This window comes from Puma concolor, chromosome B4 (genome assembly GCF_028749965.1).
Source record: "Puma concolor isolate L17-30 chromosome B4, mPumCon1.1.hap2, whole genome shotgun sequence".
Classification (NCBI taxonomy): Eukaryota; Metazoa; Chordata; class Mammalia; order Carnivora; family Felidae; genus Puma; species Puma concolor.
In genome coordinates, this window is record NC_141673.1 from 52,989,233 (window position 1) to 53,013,235 (window position 24,003).

The following is a 24,003-nucleotide window of genomic DNA, read 5'->3' on the forward strand; positions in this document are numbered from 1 at the left end:
GGAATCTTAAGCAGGCTCCACATTTAGCATGAAGCCTGACAAGGGGCTCAATCCCATGACCCTGGGATCATGACCTGAGCTGAAATCGAGAGTCGGATGCTCAACTGAATGAGCCACTCAGTGCTCCCGGTTTTTCTTATTTGAACACCAGCAACAAAAACGTTCAAGGAAAAAAATTAATATGCCCAGAAATTAGGAAAACTTGTTTACTATGGTGTGAAGCAAAATACACAACCACGGGGTGCCTGGGTGGCTCAGTCGGTTAAGCGGCCGACTTCGGCTCAGGTCATGATCTCGTGGTCCGTGAGTTCGAGCCCCGCATTGGGCTCTGTGCTGACAGCTCAGAGCCTGGAGCCTGTTTCAGATTCTGTGTCTCCTTTTTCTCTGTTCCTCCCCTGTTCATGCTCTGTCTCTCTCTGTCTCAAAAATAAATAAAACGTTAAAAAAAAATTAAAATACACAACCACAAATAGCTGACTAAAGAGATAAAACACTGACCCAAACAAGGAAAATTACCACTCATAATAGCTCATGAATTCCCACTTAGAAAAAGAAAAGCAATAATATAGCTTGTTTAGGATAGAAGTATGCTCATGAAGAGTAAGTTTTATGGCCAGAGAACCAAGTATCCCAGGGATACAGGTGGGTAAAAGGAGGTTCAACTGTATCTGATTATGAGAAAAACCACCTATGGGCTCTGGGAATAATTCACATTAAATAGAGAAAATTTCAAAATAGGAATTCATATGTAGGGCAAATGCAGGTCATGAGTTAAGAAAGTCTAGTGGAATTGAGAAATACATTTAGAATGTTTATAATTGAGTCTTGACGAGGCAGGATGAGGGGGGGATGTTTCTCTAAGACAATCACCAGGAACTTCTCGACACGGAACTATGGGTCACAGTGAAGAGAGAAGGTTACTGTTAAGCCGCCCAGTTAGAAGGTGGGATACGTCCTTTTTCCAGTTCACTTGCCTGAGCCCCAACCCCCAGCCACCAGACACAGCAGGATTTCCAAAAGTGGATCTATTCCTTTCCAGGCTCTCATTCCTCCCCCTCGATAGAGCTCCTTCTGGCTTCCGAGTACTTATGGGATGTAGAAGTTGTCTGGCTCCTTCCAGTGTTCACATGCTGAGTGTGGCAGGCAGGCCCTAACAGCTGAGCAGTTGCCGGCCTCAGAGAGCTGTGCCCAAGTGCAGTGCCGGACCGAGGCTCTGCCGTTGAACGAGACGTGGGTGCTAAGGCAGCAGCATCCTCTGAAGGAGCAAATCGAAAATGGTCACAGCTGACACAAGCAGACAAAGGTCCACGTTGGCACAGGACTCCGATGTCCCAACAGTGTCAGTGAAGGAGTAAAGGAGCATTTCAGCAAAAACAGATGCTAAAGGCAATATACTGCGATATATCTATTCCATCGCCGGCCTAATGGGTGAAGGAAATACCTTTCCCGAACTCAGCGTCTGTTTGGGGGCATTTGCCACCATGTCCAACCGTTAGGACAGATGAAATCATTGTCTCGCTTCTGGCTATTCTCAGGAAAGCCCTAGAGAGTTGGCTTAAAAATTCAGTTATTTTAAACTGTCCAAGATATATCGACTTGTTAACATGTAACTTTTCTGTTTGTCCTTTTGCCATTATATCGTGGATATGGAACCCGAAAGGGAGAACGATGTAAGCTCAGGGCAGGATAAGCCCAGGTCAGGAGAAGCATTCCCATGAACTAGAGAATTCTGGTCTTCTTCCTGAGTTAAGGAATCTAGGACCAGGGAATGCATAATAAAAACAGGAATGTCAACTTTCTGCATGCAGCTGGAGGCAAGACTGAGTTCATAATGGTTCTAGGCCTTTGTGATTTACATGGGCGTCCTTTCCCTTTTCTTATTTGTTTTTTTTGTTTTTTGTTTTTAATTTTTTTTTTCAACGTTTATTTATTTTTGGGAGAGAGACAGAGCATGAACAGGGGAGGGGCAGAGAGAGAGGGAGACACAGAATCGGAAACAGGCTCCAGGCTCTGAGCCATCAGCCCAGAGCCTGACGCGGGGCTCGAACTCACGGACCGCGAGATCGTGACCTGGCTGAAGTCGGACGCTTAACCGACTGCGCCACCCAGGCGCCCCTTCCCTTTTCTTATTTGTAAACGTACCTAGTATGGGCCTATCCTGTGACTTAGGTCTTCATGCCTCACTCAGGTTGGCTGGTCTTTAATCCCTGTGTAGCCACAGTTTTATTGGATCTCTGCTGAGAAGAGTCTTTTAGGAGGGATGTTTACATTGCATTTATTAGGAATTTGGTCTGCTCTGATGAGCAAGACAGTTGCAGACATTTTAAAAAAGCAGTCAATAATCTTCTAACATGGAAACACATCACTTCACTTCTCCACTCAACCCGCCTATGATGACTTCCCTTGCCATGTGGAATAAAATCCAGACTCCCAACCTGGGTCTGCACGATCCAGCTCCCGTTACATCCGTCAACCTGTCTGGTTCATGGCCCCCCCCCCTCATTCGTGACATACCCACCACACTGGCAGTTTTGCTGGTCCTCCAACATGACGAACTTATTTCCGCCTCAGACCTTTCCCCCAGGTCTTTCTACCTGGAATGATCTTCCCTTAGATTTTTACATGGATGGCTCCTTTTTGATATTCAGATTGCTGCTCAAATGTGAACTCTACGGAGAGGCTGCCCCAACAACCTGCTAAATAATAAGCATCCTGGATACAGGCTGATGGGAAGATAAATTGGTACTGCCCCTTAGCAGGGCAATTTGGCAATCGTGACCCCGATCACAAACACACATTCCCTTTGGCCCAGTAATCCCACCCCTAGAAAAGTATCCTACCGATACATTTACATGCATGGGAAATGACATAAGTATAAAGTTATTTGTTGCAACATTATCTGAAGTAACAAAAGATTGCAAACTAAATGTTCCTCAATAGGGGACAGGTTAAATAAATTACAGAACATTCATACAATGGACTACTTACTTAACTTCGCAGCCTTAAAGGAGAGTGAGGAAGATCTCCAAGTCCTGATATGGGAAATGTCCAAGATATACAATGAGGTAAAAAAAAAACAAAGTGCGAAACAGCATGGGTGGCATCCTACCATTTGTGCGAGGAGGGGCTAAAATAAGAATAATTCATGCTTGTGTTTGCTTGCTTATATAAAGAGACAGTAATGACACACAAAAAAGCATTTAGACAGGTTACTTAGGCAGGATGAGTGGGGAGATACAGGTGAATGGGGGGGCGGGCAGGGATGGGAAGGAGACTTTCGCTATCTTTTAATATATTTTTGTCTCGGGTTCATGTGGCTGTATTACCTTTTCTTTTCTTTTTTTTTTTTTTTTTCAACGTTTATTTATTTTTGGGACAGAGAGAGACAGAGCATGAACGGGGGAGAGGCAGAGAGAGAGGGAGACACAGAACTGGAAACAGGCTCCAGGCTCTGAGCCATCAGCCCAGAGCCTGATGCGGGGCTCGAACTCACGGACCGCAAGATCGTGACCTGGTTGAAGTCGGACGCTTAACCGACTGTGCCACCCAGGCGCCCCTGTATTACCTTTTCTAAAGTAAACCCATTTTAAATGGTTTTGTTCTGCAATAAAATAAAACAGCACTTCCCAATCTGCCTTTACTCTGTTATCCTGTTTTATTTTCTTCATATAGGATTTACTACTATGTAACAGGATATAAAAATGGAAGCTCCATCAAGGGACCAAAACATCATATTCCAACGTATGAGACCAAATCAACATGCACATTTTCAAACAATTTCATTAAAAGCCTGTGAAAGCCTCTCTCCTCTAGTGGTATCCAGACTCTGGATATTAGGAGATTGATTTACGAAGAGGCTTTTACAGAGAAGCGTGGGTGTGCTGTGAGCACCCCTCAAAGGAGAAGATTGGGGTGCCTGGTGCTCACTTCTACTTTAGTGAGAAGAGCATCTATGGGCAACCCCCCAAAAGTTTGGTACATATCCCCTACAGTTGAGGGACACTGTGGAGCGGAGTCTGACTTTCTTTTTGAGATCTCTGGGGTAAGGTGCTGATGAAGTGGCAGTGTGGGCTCTCTGCGCTTCCAGGGGCTGCAGGGCATAGAATGCATGAAGTGGGCCAAGCTCTATGCAAAAGAAGGCTGAGTTAGTGTCACCTTAGGTCTTGGTCAAAGGACTGTCTGGAGGTGAGAAGAGAACCTAACAGACCTGAGCTGGATTCCCGCCTGTTGAGGAAGCAATAAGCAAACAGCCAGAAGAGAGATACATCAGGGGACTTGTGGGGGGAGATCCCGCAGAGACCCATGGGGTCGGGCTTCTCCAAAAACTCACCAAAGCACTTCTTTAAGGAAAGAGCCCATGTTTGGCTCTGGTGTAAGCACAAGGCCAGTTGAAGCAGATGGTACCGATCAAGTAAGAACTTTCCTGCCCCCTCTTCTCTCCTAGGTCTTGGCTCCCCCTCTGTGGCTGACCCCAGCTGGAGTTGGGGAAGAGAATGTTCGTTCAAATTCAATGCAAGATTTACATGGGATCAAACATCATAAACGAGTGAATTAAAACTGTTTATAACTTAAAATGATCCTAAGGACTTTTATTGTCTAATAATAGCCAGAGTCAGTGTCATGTCTGAGACTAGGGCAGGTGGCAAGGGGCATGTCTTTAGGTCGGGGGATCAGGAGAAGGCTCTTTGAAGAAGTGATCTCCGCGAGGTGAGAAGATAAAGCACCCTGACATCCCAGAAAGTTTTATGAATTTCCTAAGCAGAGAGGACAGTGCTTCTGGCCCCGATAACATTACATAACATACTATTATACCCTCCCGGTCTTCCCCTTCCTCGTCGGCTGCTCCTCGCAGTTTCCTCAGCTCACCCCTCGTTCCACCACAGCTCGGCAAGTTGGGGCTCTACTGCGGCCTGATTCTGGGATCTTGCCCTCTTCCCTATTTCTAGGAGATCTCCTCCAGTCTCACACCTTTAAATACCAAACTAGCATCTTCTGACCAGAAATATCTGCCCTGAGTCAGATCCGCTGCCCTCCTAGATGTCTCCCCTTGGAAATCTAACATCCATCTTACACATGTCCAATCCTGAATTCTTGGTTGTGCGCTTCTTGCTGACCTCTTCCTCTCCCTGATTTTTCCTAAGTAAAGGTCCCTATCGCCCACCCAGTTGCTCTGAAACAAAAACCCGGGAGTCATTCTTGCTTCTTCCCTTTTCTTTATCCCCACATCCAAGTTGTCTGCAAACCCTGTTGATTTAACTCTAAAATGTACTCCCAATGCATCCCTCCTTCTCCATCTGCAAGGCTACCTGGTCCACGCCACTGCCATTTCTCACTCTCGTGCTTAACCATGCTATCCTACCTCACTCTTGCCATCTCCTTCCTACGTCCCCACCACCAACTGATTCCTACAGCATCCAGAGTGATCTTTTTTCTTACTGTTTTACAAAACACATCACATAAAAATCACCATCATACCAATTTTGCACGTACACTACAGTAGCATTAACTATCTGTACACTGTTGTGTTTTCATCTTGCAAAACTGAAACTCTACACCCACTGAACAGCTCCCCCACCCTTCTCCCCCAAGCCCCTGGCCACCACCACTCTACATGCTAAGACTTTGACTACTCTAGGTACCTCACCTAAGTGGACTTGTACAGTATTTGTCTTTTTTTTTTTTTATGTTTATTTATGTTTGACAGAGAGAGAGAGAGACAGAGTGTGAGCAGGGGAAGGGCAGACAGAGAGGGAGACACAGAATCAGAAGCAGGCTCCAGGCTGTGAGCTGTCAGCACGGAGCCCAATGCAGGGCTCGAACTCATGGACCGTGAGATCATGACCTGAGCTGAAGTTGGACGCTGAACCGACTGAGCCACCCAGGCACCTCAGTATTTGTCTTTCTGTAACTGGCTTACTTCACTTAACATCATGTCCTCAAAATCCGTGCTGTAGCAGGTGACAGGACTTCCTCCCTTCCTTTGTAAGGCTGAATAACATTCCATTGCATGTATATGCCACATCCTTTTTTTTTTTTTTCAAATTTATTTATTATTACTGTTTTAGTAATCTCAACACCCAACGTGGGACTCGAACTCACAACCCCGAGATCAAGAGTTGCATGCTTTTCCGACTGAGACAGCCAGGCACCCCTGACACATCTTCTTTATCCATCCATTTGCTGATTGACAGATTGCTCTCACATCTTGGCTGTTGTGAACAACACTGCAATAACATGAATACACAAATAGCGCTTCACAATTCTGTTATCAGTTCTTTTGGATGTATACCCAGAGGTGGGATTGCTGGATCACACAGGAGTTCTATTTTTAATTTTTTGAGAAACCTCCACACTGTTTTCCACAGTGGCCGCACCACTCGGCATTCCCACCAACAGTGTATAAGGATCCCGGTTTCTCCACGTCCTTGACAACACTTATTTTCTTTTTTCGTCCTTCCTTCCCTCCTCTCCCTCCTTCCCTCTCTCCCTTTCTTCCTTCTTTCCTCCCTCCCTCCCTTTCTTTCCATGGCCATCCTAATAAGTGTGAGGTGATCTGTCCTTGTGGTTTTGGAGAGTGGGTGGAAAGCGGTGGGTGATGTTGCATTCCTTAGATCCTTCCGATGGCTTTCCTTGCACTTGGAATGACATCTAAGTCTGTTACTTACTTTGGCTCCAAGGGCCTCCACATCCTGGTCTCTGCCCACCGTCCATCTCCATCACCGGTTCCTCTCGTTGCCGGGCTCCAGCCGTGGTGACCTTCTCTCCCTAAGCGCTGTGACCCGGCAGAGGTGGAGGGCATGTGCACGAGCAGCTCCCTCTGGTGCCAAATCTTTCTTTTCACGTGGCTACTTTCTTCCCATCATTCCGACCTGAGCTCAGATTTTTACCACCTCAGGGGGGACCTCCCAGCCGTCCCATCTGAAGTTCCCCTCCCAGATGCCCTCAATCCTCTCACCCTTGTCCGCCTCGCCTTTGCTTTCTACAGTAGGTGTTGGCACCTGAAATTATCTTGCTGACATAGTTGTCGGCTTGCTTATTCAGTGCCTGTGTTCCGACCAGGAAATATACCTCACGAGTCCAGGAAGCCTGCGCGTCTTGTTCACGGCCTGTGGAGAGGGCCTGATGGGAGGAAGCATGGAGGAGAAAGGGACGGCCGCCCAGAGATTTGGGGCATGCGTCGTGAAAGACGTAACATTTTAGCTGGGTTTTCAAGGATAAACATTAAGTCAACAGGCAGGTATTCGAGCGAGGTCGGGGACACGTTAGAGTAAGGAATGACGTGAGGTAGGCTGAGGGAGAATGAGGCCCGGCGCGTTCAGGGGAAGGTGCCGTGACTGGGCCGAAAAGTGAAGGTTCTTGAGAGGAAGTGGTGGGCAGTGGGGTTGACACGGCAGGCCGCAGAGGACGGCAGACAAGGAATTCATCGTCACTGTGGTTTCACCGATTTACTAGTCAGCTACGCGTTAGGTGAGAAGATACGGAGGGAAGAAGACAAAGTTCGGGGCCTGCGGTGGGGAGTCGCGGGTGGCTTTGAGGAGGGGAAGGACAGGAGCATCATCCAGGGGGCAGGATGCAGCAGTGTTACAGGCACAGCCCCCGGGGAATCAGGCAGCTCAGAACTAAACCCTGGCCCTGCCCGTGGTTAGCGTCTGTGATGACAGGAACCCCTCTGTAGCTCTTTCTCTTGGCTTTCCTGTGAGGGCTGAACTAATATTTAGTATTTGTAGAATGGCGTCTGGCACTCAATACATGTTAGGCGTTATTAACATGTTTATTTCTAAATGAATTCTAATAAATTTTTAAAAATGTATTGAAAATTTTTTTATTGTTTATTAATTTTTGAGAAAGAGACGGAGGGGCGCCTGGGTGGCTGTCAGTTAAGCACCTGACTTTGGCTCAGGTCATGATCTCACAGTTCGTGGGTTCAAGCCCCGCGTCGGGCTCTGTGCTGACAGCTCAGAGCCTGGAGCCTGCTTTGGATTCTGTGTCTCCCTCTCTCTCTGCCCCTTCCCCGCTCATGCTCTGTCTCTCTCTGTCTCAAAAATAAATAATAAGAAACATTAAAAAAAAATAAAAGAAAAAAAAAAGAGACAGAGCACAAACAAGGGAGGGGCAGATCATGCCTTGAGCTGAAGTCAGATGCTTAACTGACTGGGCCATCCAGGCACCTCTCAACGTATTTTCTTAAGCAGCTTTCACGTCCAGTGTGGAGCCCAACATGGGGCTCGAACTCACAACCCTGAGATCAAGACCTGAGCTACGATCAAGAGTCAGAGGCTTAACCAATTGAGCCATCCAGCCACACCTATTAACATGTTGAAAACAATGCCTGGTAAGTAGTACATGTTTGCTTGTCCAGTGATCGTTAGTTTGTTTTGTTTTGTAGAAAGCTGCTTAGCAAGAGTGTAGACAGTTGTTGCAAAGGGGAGACAACAGACCCCCAAAAACTATGCAGGAGGCTACTGCAAGAGTTGAGGCAAAAGGGAGTGGACACAGAATGAGGTTAACACGGAGCAAAAGTCAGTAAGACAGATCGGAAATCAGAGGAGCAGCGTGTATTTTGGAATTAAAGCAAGTGGCTTTAGTTTTTAGGTCTGTCAAAGGTGCCCGAGGAAAGCCTCGTTGGCTGATGTTCAGCTGACACAACAGTGATACATCTGACACTTAGGACAGAGAAGTGAGTAAAACCGGGAGCTTTTCACTCTGGAAGTGTGAGTGTGCACGTAACAAATACCCCGAAGAATGTAGGTCGAACCTATCATTTACCTGTTACATCGGCAAAGGGACACACGACGCTATTTTAAACTCGCATATCCTTTCATGTTGCTGGTAGTAGTGTGAACGTGTGCAGTCTTTCTGGCAGCATTTGTCATGAGTCTAAGGGAATGCTTACAACCTCTGGATCAATGCTTTCACCTTTTGGAGTCCATGCTAAATTTATGGTTCAAAAATGCAGACAATGACTGTGTATGGAGCTGCTCACTACAACGTAATATTCAACAGAAAAAATGAAACCTGCAAATAGGCTCACTCAAGGATAAGAAAATGACGAAGTACATCACGGTATGTTCATATGTTAGAAAATTTTACAGCCATTAAGAAAAATCACATTCGCTGACACTTGTAATGTGAACTGACGTGAGGGAGAAAAACCGAACAGGGGTACACAAGTATATATAGAATATGAATTCAACTGTGCTAAAAATAGGCATCGTTTAAGATTAGAAGATAATGTGTTAAATGTCACTGTGGATTATTTCTCTTTGGGAAACTGAGGCATGGGTCGCTGATTTGATGAGGTCCAATAAGTGAGTTTGAATTAGGACAAGATAACAATTTTGTCTTACTTAAAATTTCTTTCCCTCTTCAAACGCATCTGCTGATATTCAGTTACTAATGCAATAATCATCTTTGGCTCAAAGACCACACCTTCTATTACAAATCCTGATCATGTTGCCTTTTTTTTTAAATGGATGTAGTCCATCAAAGGCCTAGAACCCCAGATCTCATTTTCTAGTTAGTGTCACATCATTGTACAATTTCAAATATGCCACGAGACCATCGATGACGCTTTCCTCTCCTCTAGCTTATAGACATGACCATCCACTTTCATTTAGAGGGACATGATTCTTACGCAAGATATTCCCTGGGTATGTCAAAGACAAAAGATTAACACGATGCATTATCGCTGAGAGGGTAATTCATCGATAGTCCTCACATTAGCCGAACACCCAAGCAGCAAAAGAAAGGCATTCACCCCCAGGGGCACACCCGATAGAGAGCTGATGAATATGAAGAATGTGCCTGCTAGCCACCAGAATTAGGTTGCAAATATCCTAGAGCTGGAGATGTTGTGGATCATGTCATACCTTCCTTCAAGATACTAACGCTGAACAAAGCATGTTGTTTCAGGACTCCAGGAGGAGTGCTCACTTGTGCTCTCTTTCTCATACATACACACACGCACATGGACATTTTGATATCCAGCCTTGTCCTAGATCTCCAGCTTCTTTTGTCGAAGACTAACCTTGAGGAAATGACTGTTTTAATAAAAGGCAAGCTTTCTACTAGGTAGAAACACGTGAACGTCACTATGATTATTTCAAAGGTATATTGACCATATTTCCCCAAAGCCAAATGGAGACATATGGCCAGTAAAATGGAACTTGCCAACGGAATTTGCCATTGTTTTTGGCTTTCCAGGACTTTTTTTTGGCACTTTAGATCATGGTTAGGGAATTTTCCACATTAGGAACCCCAACTACCTAAGGCAAAAGCCAGAAAATGTCCTTTTTCTGCCTTGCTAATATTCTTACAGGGTGCTGGCTTATGAACAGTGGGAACTGAAACCAGGCGCAGCCACATTTTGGGACTCTAATTCTGGAGTGAGGGACGTGAGGAGGCAGGCGGACATGGAGAGGGTTGTGGCAGGTGGAGGCCTTTGGATCCGAGGGTGATGCAGGATAATGGGGTCTCTCCTGGAATAATCCTATAGTCTGATTTGCCCATTCATTCCTGTGGGGAAGCCTCTAAATCCAACTCTGGTCCTAAAATGGTTCTACCTGCTTTCGGGTAGGCCCTTCCAATCAAGGGCTTAGTTCAACATCATTCCACAACGTTGTGGGAAAATATTTCCTTTAACAGGTGGCTTTCCCCCCATTCATTTGTCCATGTTTAAAAAAAAATTTGTTTTAAATATTTATTTTTGAGAGAGAGACAGAGACAGAGTGTGAGCGGGGGAGGGGCAGAGAAAGAGGGAGACACAGAATCTGAAGCAGGCTCCAGGCTCTGAACTGTCAGCACAGAGCACGATGCTGGGCTCGAACTCACGAACCACAAGATCATGACTTGAGCCAATGTCAGACCCTTAACTGAGCCATCCAGGCGCCCCTCATTTGTTCTGTCCATGTTTAAAGATTTCTGCATCCAACACCCAAAGTTTAATCAGGAAACTGAGCAAATTCATGAAACAGAATTCAATACACCAGTCAAAATGGAAGAAACTAGTTATATGTAACAACATGGACAACGCTCAGAAACATTTCAACAGAAGGAACCAGGCACAAAGTGTATATACTCTGAGGCCATTTATAGAAAGTGAAAACTACAGGCCAAAGCAAACCATGGTGTTATTCATGAAGATATTACACTGGAGAGGCACAAGGCTGGCCAGATCTCCTGGGTAGGCAGTGGATACTGGAGATCTTGATCTGGGTAGGTGGTAGATGCAGGAGAGTAGTACTCTGTGCAAACTCTTACACTAATGACTTGTGCACTTTTCTGTGTGTATTTTATACTCCAATAAAATCTTTTTTCCCCCCTGGATTTATGTGTCATTAAAAAAAATTCCACATCTCTTACCAATATTCAATCCTGTACATTGCGAATGATTTTGTAAAACTCTTTATTATGTACTGACAGACCTCAAGGGTTAGTTTAAAAAAAAAAAATGTTTGAAGGAAAAAAATACCAACACATGGGGCATTCTAAACAGAATCTCTACCTAAGGATTGCATTTCAGGATATTCGAATGAAACCAAAGATCGCCTTGACAAGGTCTACTATTCCAAAGAACCCTCTTCCAGGGAAAGGTTTCAATCTGGCTAGTGTTTAGGAGGCTTGCTTGCTCTCCCTTTCCTTACTGCACAGGGGTCTCCAAGCCATCCTCTGAAAAACTCTGGCTTCATGATCAAGGCCCTGTCCACGAAGTCTCATTTCCAAGTGCACAAATAAAAATGCAAGTGAGACAGAAACATTTTTTTTAAAAAAAGTTTCCCACCATCTAATGCAACTCAGCTCTCCAGGGGGTTAACAGTGGTTAGAAAAAGAAAGGAAAGGAATGAAAACACCACGGAGAATCACTGAGAAGACAAAGGCAGCCAGAACTATCTTATTTATTATAAAGATACACCATGAAGAACAGACCTGACTGTATATTGAAGCCTGGAATGGTACATGCCAAAATGTACAGTACTATACATAAAAGTGCATTGTCACAACAGATTAACAAAACATTTCTTTTCTTCCAGAACTGTAAAAGCATCCCCCCAAATTTCCGCCTCAGAGCCGAGGAACTGTAACGGAGGCAGCACAGATCACAGGTGACACGTGGGCTGCAGCAGCTAGAGAGACAGCGGGAGGGAGGACACAGGGACACTGCGGACGGGAAAGGCACAGTCACGGCTACCAGCAAAACGAGACAGTCTGATGACGGACAAGGATGCAAGACGGACGATACTGAGCACCGAGGCACAGGACGGGACACAGAGAAGCAGGGAGAGCGTGGAGGAAGTTTCCGCTCAGATAGGTAGTAGGAATTGGGGCAGGGGGCCGGGAGCAGGAGTGGAAGGGTGGATGGGGCGCTCGACGGGGCGGTAGGAATTGGGGCAGGGGGGCCAGACGCAAGAGTGGAGGGGTGGATGGGGTGACAGTAAAGAGCAAGGCTAAAACTCCTCTAAAATAGAAAGGCACTTTCACATGTACATACTACAGATGTACATTGACACGATTAGTAACAGTCACAAGCAGGAAGCTACCAGTACTGCAATTGATCAAACCGACAGGAAAGGACAATACTGATTTAATTACGTGGGCAGGAGTTACCCTTAATTCCGTAGGTAAATTTTAGCAGTCTCTCCTGTTACACAGCCACTTACTATACTTTAAACATCTATAATAACCATCACACTACACACTGAACTTGGATGAATGCTCTAAAGGGGGCATTCACAAATGCACGGTTTATATATTTTCTTTTACTAAACAGAGTTTCTAAGATAAGCATTATGGAACCCGGTACACTTATTTAAACATACAAAAGTCCCTATGTAATTTAAAGATACAGGTACCCATCTCGATTATACCACATAGACTATTTTTTTTTTAAAGAAAGTATACTAGGGTAAGTGAAATCTCAATTTCCAGTTTGTTTTACTGATCTGAATAAAGGGGTGCCAAAGTCACCCTGCACCAAGCCTGACACCTCAGCCCAGCTGGAGGTTTGGTTTTCAGCTCAGGGGACTGTCTGGAGTAGGGAGCTCTATTGTACACACGGATGAGCCTTTGCATCTAAGTTGCTCCGGGACTGTGGCCTCAGAGATGGGCAACTCAGAGCAAGGCTCATCCGAGTGCTTTTCCCGCTTTTACGGTGTCTCACTACTGTGGTCAGGACGAGAATGAATGCGATCCCAAATCTGAAGTCTTCTAAATCCTCAATAGACCTATGGGCTCTTTACTTTTTTTTTTTTTTTAAGTTTTTAAATTCCAGTTGCTTAACATACAGTGTGGGCTTTTTGAATTTTAGAGGCTGTACTTATCACGTTAAAGTTTCTTCATTTTGTAGACCTCGTGTCATTCCCAAATGCTGGGGAGACCACAATCTTTCCCACTCTTATCTTTTCCTTAAATTATAAGCCCATTTTGGGAATGGCAAGAGTACAAAGAAAACTCGGTTAATACAATGTGACTCGTTCGCTCTACATCCGCTGAGAGCTATTCATGCTTCCTGCAGTAGATTAAGTGGGAGCCTGCTCTAAATTATTCTATGGATGGCTCAAGGGGCACCAAAGTCAGATTATGTTGTGTGAAAACGTGCAAAACGGTTGGCCGATAGCGCTGACCCTAAACATGAATACAGAGCTCTGCAAAGGGCCGCTGGACTGGTTCAAATAATTTACAGAACACGCATCAGAAAATGTGTATGGAGTACCTTTTCTCTCTCTTATCAATCAGTCCTTTCCCAATACCCCTGACCCAAACCAAAAGGTCAACTTGTAAGCCTACTTAGTGAGTTCTATGGATGGGACATGAACAGAGTTATATCAGCTGTGAATATATATTCTTGCGTAAGTGGAGTCCGATCATCTTTGTAGAACCATTGTCTGCCCATCATCAAAATGACCCCCTTGCCAAACTGTGCACGAAGAATATGATCCTTGAAACTGGGGGTGTAACATCTCAAGGATTCTTCTTTTCCTCCCCACCCTTTGCATGCTTCCTCCTCCCCACTAGATGTGTGGCTGTAGAGAAGGCCATGCACTAGGCGAATGCACCAGAAGCTTTTAATGAGCTTTCAGGGTGTTATTTTGGATCCTCTGTGAAGTGGCCACCTTGTCTTCTCCCTGGAATCTGAAGACTTTTACCAAAACAAAGAAAGAATAGGTGAATCCTTATTCCCTGTGAGGTCATGTCCTTCTATGGGAATTGGAACAAATAAAAAAGACTGGAAAAAAAAAAAAAAGAAAGAAGGCCTCAAGGTGTCACAGGGGTATAGGGAGAAGAGAGAGAGATGGGTAAGGCAGTGATGAGGGAGCGTTAGAAATTTCCTGCAAGAAGGCACAGCCTCTGAGGCCCCAGAGCAGCCACCTAAGGGAGCAGAATCCTAATTTGGTGGTTGGAAAGGCAACCCTCATTTTATCAGCGGTGTAAACACTGAAGAGGGGAGAGTCTGGGTAGGACTGCCAGGGAGAAATCTGAAGACATGAACTTGTAGGAGTAAGATCTAAGTTAAAACTTGTAGAAGACACCCCTCTGCCCTTTTGAAACCCTCTGTTTACATCTTACTCTTGCACCATCGATGGAAAAACCGTTTTTAACAATCCTTTTCATTTCAATTTCTAAAAGATTTAAAGTCTCCTCCTCCATTACTTCCACCTTTATTCTCGGCTTCTGTTTCCCCATCTAGCAGCAGAGAACTAGAAACCCAAGTGGACTCTGGAAAGAACTGGGAGGTTATTCAGCAAGGTTTCAATTTCCTAGAAATTTGGGAAGATTGTTTAAAACGGCTAGTGCTACTCAGAGCTCAATCCTGGCTGAGTCTCCATGGTGTCTAAAGTTGATGAAGGACCACTAAAGCTCAAGGGAAATGGCAGTGGGGTAGAGAAGATGCTGAACTGGGCATCGTTTTCACAATGGGCAAAACGGATGCTTCAGAAACCTCAAAGATTTAAAAGCTTACCATACCTGGATACTTGGGAAAAAAATCTCGATTCAATCCATTTGTGAAATTAGGCCACTGGCTGGCAATCAGAAGTGTGACTTTGAAAGGTAACCCTATGTCATTAATTTAATCTCTCTCTGCATTACAACGATTAGACTGGCAAACTGAGGGAGAGATCCCAGGAATGATCTTGATTTTTTAGTACAGATCCTCATTCTTTCCTGCCTGAGGCATTCACCAGCGGGCTAACAGATTCAAGTCCATACTGTGCAACTCTTAGGTGGGCAGGCAAATGGCTTCCAGTTTGAAACCAAAGCTAGAAGGAAATCAATGGTGGTTGAGAGGGGTTAGTTCTGGGCCACCCATTTATCTAAAAAAAAAAATTCTCTTTATCATTACGTTCAAGGTCAGAGCAGAAAACATGCTCATAGGTTTACACACGATATAAGCTGCTGCTGGCAGGAGTGGTGATTTGTACCTTAGTAAAAACAGCTGAATTCAAAGCAACCTTTTTAAGACAGTGGGAAAACACAGAGAAAATGGTTTCTGTGCCAGGATGTCAGAGAAAGAGGGTACCTTACGGAGCTCACCTGACTATCTGGGTTATGTTGAGACCACCTGGAAAGAAAAGAAAAAAGTCATGGTTCCAGGGTGCAAAATTGGAAGGAACTCCTCCTGGAACCATGTGACACCCCCCCCCCCCCGACCTTGGCCAGCATGGCTCTTACTCCAGTACCACAGCCAGTTCTTGGTTGGCTCAAAGAGGCCAATGGGAGAGGAGAGCTGGGGAGTCACCTTAGGATCATCAAGCCTCTGTATCGGGTTTAAAGGAACCGAGGTCATTTAGTCGGGAGAGAAGGCTGAGCGAACCAAGGACTCGTGTGCTGCCCGCGTTCTCCATTTCCACAGGAGAACACAGGGGTTTAGGGGAGCTGGAAGTATTTTCTAGGCAGTTTGTAACAGACCTCTGAAGGAACTTGTGGAGGAGTGTAACCAGGAAGTCTTTACAATTAGACTGTTCTAGTCCTTTGTGAATGCAGGGGACGGACCTGGAAGTCTTCGGGGGCCTGACCCAGGCTTGAGGAAGGAGTCACATCGATAGCTCTGGAGGATTAGCTTTCCCCTTTTCTAGGTTCCGTTCAAGAAGTAACTGCAGAGGGTCCGACCCCTTCCTCTGAGCTTTTAATCTGGACCCAGGGAAGTGACTCATATGAAAGAGGCAACCATGCAACTCATTCAGGCAGTGGGCTGAGAGACCCACCGGGCACGTCCCACCGTGACAACTGCAAGCCTGGGCACGAGTGGGACCTCGTCCCACTGCATGGACTCAGAGGTACTCGCTGTCAGCTGCCCAACAATGCCGTTACCCCTTTCCAGCCATTCCCCCCAAGCGCCACAGACCAACACTGGTTATACTCCATGGCCTGGGACTTCAGACGCTTGTGCCTTTGGATCCAGACATTTCCGACTCACCCAGGCTACACTAAACCTGAAGCGCCGAACGACGCGGAGAGCAGAGTGGTGTGGCCTTCGTGACAAATGGTGCAGCATTGGATTTTCAAGTAAATCTAAGTGTTTCTATTGTCTTTAAAATGACATATGTCCAGTTACTAAGAAAAAAGGAAGAAAATTACAAAATACAAATGCCCGTGTTAATTTAGCTAGTCTCCGACATTACATTCAAGAACATAGAAAAGCCAAAAATCTCCAGTTATAAGCACAAAACTAAGGAAAGTTAAGGATCACTGACTTTTGTCAATGATCCATTTTTTGTTTTGTTTTGTTTCTTAAATCACCGCCCCACAGGACCTTGCTCATCTGGAGTTTACATCGTGCAAGACTTGTCTGTTGGACCTTGGGAAGGTGGGGCCGGTCCCACGGTAGGGTTTGTTTTTGGAAGAACGGCAGGTTTTGGCCGAAGGGCTGGGGGCTTTAGCTGCACACCCATCCTGGGTGCCACCATAGGCTTGAAAGTACTCATTGTGTCGCTGGAGGAGCTCGTGCTGCGTCGGATCTGAGGCTCGGAGCTCCTGAAGGCAACGTTGTGCAAAGGGCTGAGAGACTCTGTGGACGTGGCAGGGGTGGGCGCATTCTTCACTTGTTCCAAGGTGTCCAGCACCACATCGGGGGCGTGCTTTGCGGTACTCTGTCTCTCCAGTTCTCGGAGTTCGTTCAAAGCAGTGTTCATCGTCTCTTCAATATCCTGTTGACAAATCACCAGAGAGGCAGAACAGACTGATAAATTCACAGTAACGTAAAGAAGCACACACACTTCAGCTCAAAGCAGACAGGCCAGCAAAAGCAATCGTGTGTTAAGTTCACAGTCTGTGGAACGTATACGCATGATGATGGCATCTCACACGACTGTTTAGGCTCTGCATGTTCAGGAGACCAAGATGCCACGGTGCCTGCAGCCGTGTATCAGACATCTGCCGTTCTAAGGTGCTAGGTAGCCTTCTGGTGATTTCCACCTTACGTGCTGACTGATTATACAGAATTCTATTCCAGCTTATGGCAAAAGACAACTTCAGTTGTCTGCTACAGTCAACTGCTACTGTCAACTTCAGTTGACAACTGCTACAGTTTCTCAAGAAATAAATGGGAATGGGATTGAAAACCAGGCTTCTTTCACTGATTTAACAAATAGTTTTGGGCACTTACTATGTACTTGGCTAATTCCTAGCAGTTCTTCAAAATTCAGTTTAGGCTTTCCCCTGATGCTCCCGTCCGATGGTCTCACTGGAAGAGGTCCCGCCCTGCAGGAGGGCATTTTTGTGATATGGTGTGTGTGTTTAAACGTCACAATAAAGGGGTGGCATTATTGGCACTTGGTGGGCAGAGGTCGTGTATACTAGATATCTTGCAGTGTCCTGGATAGTTTATATGCAATGAATTATCCCGCATCTTGTTTGCCATTTTTTTTTGGTTTTTGTTTTTTTTAAATTTGGAAGAGAGAGGATGAGCAGGGGAGAGGGGCGGGGCGAGAGAGAGAGAATCCTAAGAAGGCTCCACGATCAGCACAGAGCCCGACGTGGGGCTCGATCCCACAACCCTGGGATCGTGACCTGAGCTGAAATCAAGAGTTGGACACTCAATCAACTGGGCCACCCAGGCACCCCTTCTTCAACTTTTGAATGTCCTTCAGACATTCATGTAGGTGAAAATTCTGTTTACGATAACCTGAGCCCAGGCCCCGTCTCTTACATCAATATGCATTTTTAAAATGTTTACTTATTTATTTTGAGGCGGAGAGAAGGAGTGCAAGCTAGGGAGACAGAGAGAATCCCAAGCAGGCTCCACGTTGTTAGTAGAGAGCCCAATGCGGGGCTCGATCCCATGAACTGTGAGATCATGACCTGAGCCAAAATCAAGAGTTGGATGTTAACCTCCTGAGCCTCCCAGGTGCCCTGATCAAAACACATTTTTAATTGTTGTATTTATATGAGATTTATATGGATTATATATGTAGATGAAAGCACCTTACTACGTCCATTGTTTTCCGGTGTAGTCAAGCATTAACTGAAATACATTTAATTGTTTTAATATTTATTTCCTTTTTTTTAATATTATATTTAGAGCTTCATGTTTTTTTCAAATTAGGTATATCATCTATCAATGTATTTCAGATGGTAAAGAGGGAATTACAAAATATATGTTTCAAAAAAGTAGACTGTGCTCCACTGATGAATAGAGAAGCCAAATGTGGTATATACGTCAATGGAATATCATTCAACCTTAAAGAAGAAGGACATCTTGCCACATGGTACGATACGGATAACGCTTGAGGACGTTATGTTAAGTGAAATAAGAGGCCAGTCACAAAAAGACAAATACTGCCTGATTCATTTATATGAGGTAGTCCCCCACTCATAGAAGCAGAAAGTAGAATGGCGGTGTCCAGAGGTTGAGGGGGAGGGGAGAGAGGAGAGTTGTTCTTCAGTGGGTATAGGTTTTCAGGTTTCCAAGATGAAAAAGTTCTGGAGATCTGTTTCATAAAATGTGAATATAGTTTACTGAACTCTAGAGTTAAAAATGGTTAAGATGGACAATTTTACATCATGTGATTTTTCGTATACGCAAACCCCAAAGGCGGAGTGTTGTGTGAGACAGATGGGGTGAAGAACCACTGCCCTAGTCTGACTGACATGTCTATTCTCTACTCTCCCAGGGCTTTTTTTTGTTTGCTTAATTTTTTAATGTTTATTTATTTTTGAAAGAGAGAGAGAGAGAGAGAAACTGAAGCAGGCTCCAAGCTCTGAGTTGTCAGCACAGAGCCCAATGCGGGGCTCAAACTCACGAACCAAGAGATCTGTTGGACACTCAACTGACTGAGTCACCCAGGCGCCCCTCCCAGGGCTTCTTTCGCTCACCTGGAGCATAACCCTTACGGCGCTGCGTAATGGTAATTGATTTCCATACCCATCTCCCTCACAGGCTTGTCAGCACCTTTGGAAAGCAGCTGGCTATTGATTTAACGTTGCTTCATAAAGCCTAGCACAGGACCTGGCGCACAGTAAGTGCTCAATAAAGGTTTGCTTAATGAATAAACCAAGATACAGTGACCACATATGGATATTGTCGTTTTAGAACAAGCCCCATCAGGGACTCCACTGATTTGTTTAATAAGAGAATCTGCATGTTTTTGGTATGAACGCATGATGGCGGGCTTACTTGTTCTCATGGGAAAATCTGAAGATGAGATGGAAAGAGAAATAAAGGACACAGCTGGAGGCCATTTTGAGGATGACATCACTTTCCAAGTGATTATTTTCATATGTGATTTCTATTTGATGCTAAACATATGGATTTTTTTTTTTTTTTTTTTACACAAGTAATTGCCCCAGAGAGATCGCAGAGAGCCTGGTTTATCTGTTGAGTTCTGTTTTGATGATTTACAATAAAAGGATTTCTTGGTTCTAGAAGCAAAAGGGTTAAATAGATGTTGTTATGCCTTCCCACCCCCAAGCTCCTAACTCCCTACATCCTGTTTCACCTGCTTATTATAAGCAGTGAAGTTACAGATTTCTCAAATCGTTAAATATCGCTGTAATCAAATATCGCTGGTTCTGTATAGATCTCAACGGGCCCTGTATGGTACTTCAAACAGAGAAAAACCAAAAGGTCAAGTCTTTTTGATTTTTACCAAGAAACTGTTGTACATTTAAAATTGGTTTAATTTTTAAAAAACACATTAAACCCCTCACAATCTAATTTACATCCAAAATTTTCTTTAGTTAGGACAGTGAAAATAGCTTGGAAATTTGTCACATCAGTGCAGGTCTCCTTGGATACTCTTTATTAAAAATAATCCATTTTAAATACTTCCCCATGTTTGTTTCATTTTTTTCTCATTCACTCTCTTTTTTGATTAATTTAGTTCGCCTTTAAGCTTCAGATAGATAGAAGATGCTTTAGATTAAAATGGCAAACCCTGAATCTATTCACCTCTTTTGTCATTGGTGTTAACCGTATTTTCTGATGGCCTATGCTGGGGGAAAAAAAAAACACTAGAGGAAAAATGGCAGAATGATGGAAAAGCCATTAATTTTGTTTCACCCTCACTCTGTCAATTTTAATCATTAAAAAAAACTACAAAGTCCTCTGTACTAACTGTTGAGAAGTAAACAATGACATAGGATTCAGACTTGATGTTCTTCAAACAGTTAACCATTATTTCTCCATTTATTTATTGACTAATCCATTGTTTGTCTTAAGTTGAAAGGGTCATATTTATCATACACTAACATTTATTTATTTCTGGGCTCTGCATTCTTTCTATCAATTTGTCTATTTTATTATCTTTGGCACGCATTCAGGATCCAGTAGGGCTGGTCCTTCTTCATTATTATTCTTTTCCAGACTTTTCTAACTCCTTAGCAATGATGTGTTTAAATGCCATGGGTCCTACATTTCTGCCATGTTTCTATTTAAATCAATATGAACCTGATCACTTGGGTCCTTCCAGTAACAAATGGTTCTTCTAAAGAGACCCTTAGTCAGGCTTTAAAGAAGGAGCTCATTTCTTTTGTTTTCTTTAGCTGGTTCTGTACAAAACAACATGGCTACAAAAAGGAAATCCTGCATACCTCCTTCATCATACTCCAGGTACACAGCATGCAACATTCCATTAAATGCATCCTACCTGAGCGATCGTCTCTGGGTCCAATGGCTTATGGTCATTGAAGCCTGTGTATTGCCCTGATGATGTGGACCTTCTAATAGGAGGACTGTCGATCTTCTTGAGGGAGTCGTGTCGGCTGATATTGGTCAAGCTCCCATGGCCGGGCCGGCGTCTCCTCTCAGGACTGTCATTGTTGAGGCCACGGTTCTGCAGCAGGCCCCGGGGGTGACTGCCCAAGTTTGGGGACCCCAGGTCAACGGAGGAGTTGGAAAGAGGATGTGGGGGGTGGAGGGGACAATGGCCATCACTGGTCCTGCCAGGACGCCTTACTGGAGGGGGTGGTTCTCCTCTTTTTCTCTGTCTAGACATACACAAAAAGAGAGAGAAAATAGGAGAGCTTATCACACTGGGTAATACCACAAAGCTTCGGGTCCTGTGGCTGCTCAAAGTCCTTGGAAAAGTGGAGGTTCAGCAGCTTGATGATCAGATTCCACCTACCTGGCTAAATAGCCGTCAGGGTGACGGTCTGTTGGGGAGTTCATGTCCTTGGATGAAGACTTGTCTTCAGTGACTGGCCCACTGCTGGCCTCACTGTCAGCTTTCTGGCTCAGAGTGTCTGAAAACGTATCATCCCTGAAACAATGAGAAGCAAGAGTGAGGGTCTTTTGCTAGACGAATGGGAACAAAAAAATAAGTGATGGCATTTACGTATTATAAGTCTTTCTTACCAACACGACTTTTTCATTATAAAAATAATACAGTTTCATTGGTAAACTGGAAGATTCAGATATACAAAAAAGAGCAGTATCACAATCACCCATAATAGGACGTAACAACCAGACACAACTACTGCTAGAACTTTAGAAAATATCCTTCTATACTTTTTATCTATGCCTGGGTACATATCTATGATGTCTGCATATATATGTATGGTATTTATACTATAGTTACTTATATGTTTATGTGGCTTAGATACATATCACTGCATGTCTGTATAAAATGCACATAACATTTCTTGGATTCCGAGACACATTTTAACATCTCTAAAATTAGGTTGAATGATTTAATCATAATAGGCATTTCATGTGGTATATTTCTCTTTCCCTTGAAAAACTGCTCTTAAATTGCTGTACTAGGAAATATATTCACAAAATAGGAATTATATTGTATGTATAATTTTGCAACCTGTTTCTTTTACTTAACACGTTATAAGCATCTTCTCATCTCTTTAAATATTTTTAAATTATAGCAATATTAAGGGGTGCCTGGGTGGCTCAGGTGGTTAAGCATCTGACTCTGGATTTTGGTTCAGGCAATGATCTCATGGTTTGTGAGTTCAAGCCTTGCACTACTGGGCTCTGTGCAGAGCCTGCTTGGCTCTCTCTCCCTCTCCTTCTGTCCCCCACCCCCAAAATAAAGAAATAAACCTCCCAAAAAATTATAGCAGGGGTGCAGCAGTGGCTCAGTTGGTCAGCTCAGGTCATGATCTCATGGTTCCCAAGATCAAGCCCCATGTCAGGTTCTGTGCTGACAGCCTGAAGCCCGCTTGGGATTCTCTCCCTCTCTCTCTGCCTCTCCTCTGCTTGCACTCTTTCTCTTTTCTCTTTCAAAATAAATAAATAAACATTAAAAAAATTACAGCAATATTGAAAAAAAAAAAGAAGAAGGCTGGAGATGATTCTCTTTAGACTTTAGGTCAGTATCTTCCCTCTGGGGAATCTGAATTGAAACAGTGGTCAGACAGCAAGAGATGATAACTTCTGGTTTTGGAACCAGCAGTGGTTACTACAGCTCTTAAAGCTATTCTCTGCAAGGATTATTCTTCTAAGAGCCTGAAAGTTTCAAAAGGCATCTCTCCCTAGCCTTTGCTCCAAACCTCCTGGTGGTGTTTGCAAAATGAAAACCTGCTGGTCCTGAAGGACCGTTAGCAAAGACCCAATAGCAAGGCAAAGAACTGTTCCCAGCTCAGAGGTCTGGGCTCTGCGATCCCTTCTCCTCTGTTCCTGAAAGACCAAGGTCAGTTTAAGGACAGTGGCTGGAATCTTCTGATGGGAGCACTTGGCGATAGAAGCTGGCACTACTCACATATCCTGCACCACTATGTACTGATGAGGCACGAGCCCATCAATGCCGTTGTGTCTTCCTTCCCACCAGTCCTCAGACGCGCGGTGATACAGCAGCAGGGAGGCGCCCTTCTTGAAGGACAGTTCTCTGGCGGATCGCCCAACGTAGTCAAACTTGGCTATCGCTTCTATTGGCTCACATTCTACAAAGAACACACCGGAAAACAAAGAGGGACCAGAGCTGTTAGAAGAGCATGAAACACTATGTGAAAGTTCCATATGAGGCCTTGGCAATAAACACGGCCATTTAAATATCCAGACTGAACAAGGTAATGAACAAATCATTAATGCAGGACAAAATAGGGCTGTTAAAAGCGATACAGAAAAACAGTCTCTTGCTGTGGTCAGTTTTTCAGGCAAAGAAAAATTGAACATTGGACCTTAATTTCCACAGCCTCTTACCAGAGGTATAATGACAGTTTAATAAAAAATATTTAACACTTTGCAACATGATATATGAGATCTCTCCTTGGGCTGTAATATCCTCCACAATAGCTCCAATAGTATTTTGACAATGATGGAGTTCCTGTGTAACATGTTAATAACCATGGATAACATGGGAAAGTCAGTATCCCAGAACACAAGGGAGTTTAGGCTTTATTTGCTTATTCAAAGAAAAATGAGGTTTATAAAAATCAGCACATTAAATATTATGTGAGTACATTTAATTTCTTCCTGTACTTTTCTGGCATTATCAAATCTTCCAAACTACCACCAACAGTAAAATAACTTTGTTTTCTCCAGTATCAGTAACAAATTCTAGTTACCTATGAAAAAAGCACAACTTAGACTGTCCTGTACCCAAATTAAGAGACCAGATT

At 44.2% G+C, this 24,003-nt stretch overlaps 1 protein-coding gene across 4 annotated transcripts in view; it reads right to left on the minus strand.

The window, feature by feature from the left end:
* Positions 1-11,878: 11,878 nt before the first annotated feature.
* Positions 11,879-24,003, minus strand: part of SRGAP1 (SLIT-ROBO Rho GTPase activating protein 1) — a 286,134-nt gene continuing 274,009 nt past the window's right edge. For all 4 annotated transcript variants that reach the window (XM_025926696.2, XM_025926695.2, XM_086712917.1 and 1 more), the window contains exons 19-22: positions 23,145-23,325; positions 21,558-21,692; positions 21,081-21,420; positions 11,879-17,141 (exon numbers count right to left, since the gene is read on the minus strand). In XM_025926696.2, the coding sequence (XP_025782481.1) occupies positions 16,764-17,141; positions 21,081-21,420; positions 21,558-21,692; positions 23,145-23,325 (1,034 nt within the window). In that variant the 3' untranslated portion in view covers positions 11,879-16,763. The remainder of the gene's footprint in view (positions 17,142-21,080; positions 21,421-21,557; positions 21,693-23,144; positions 23,326-24,003) is intronic.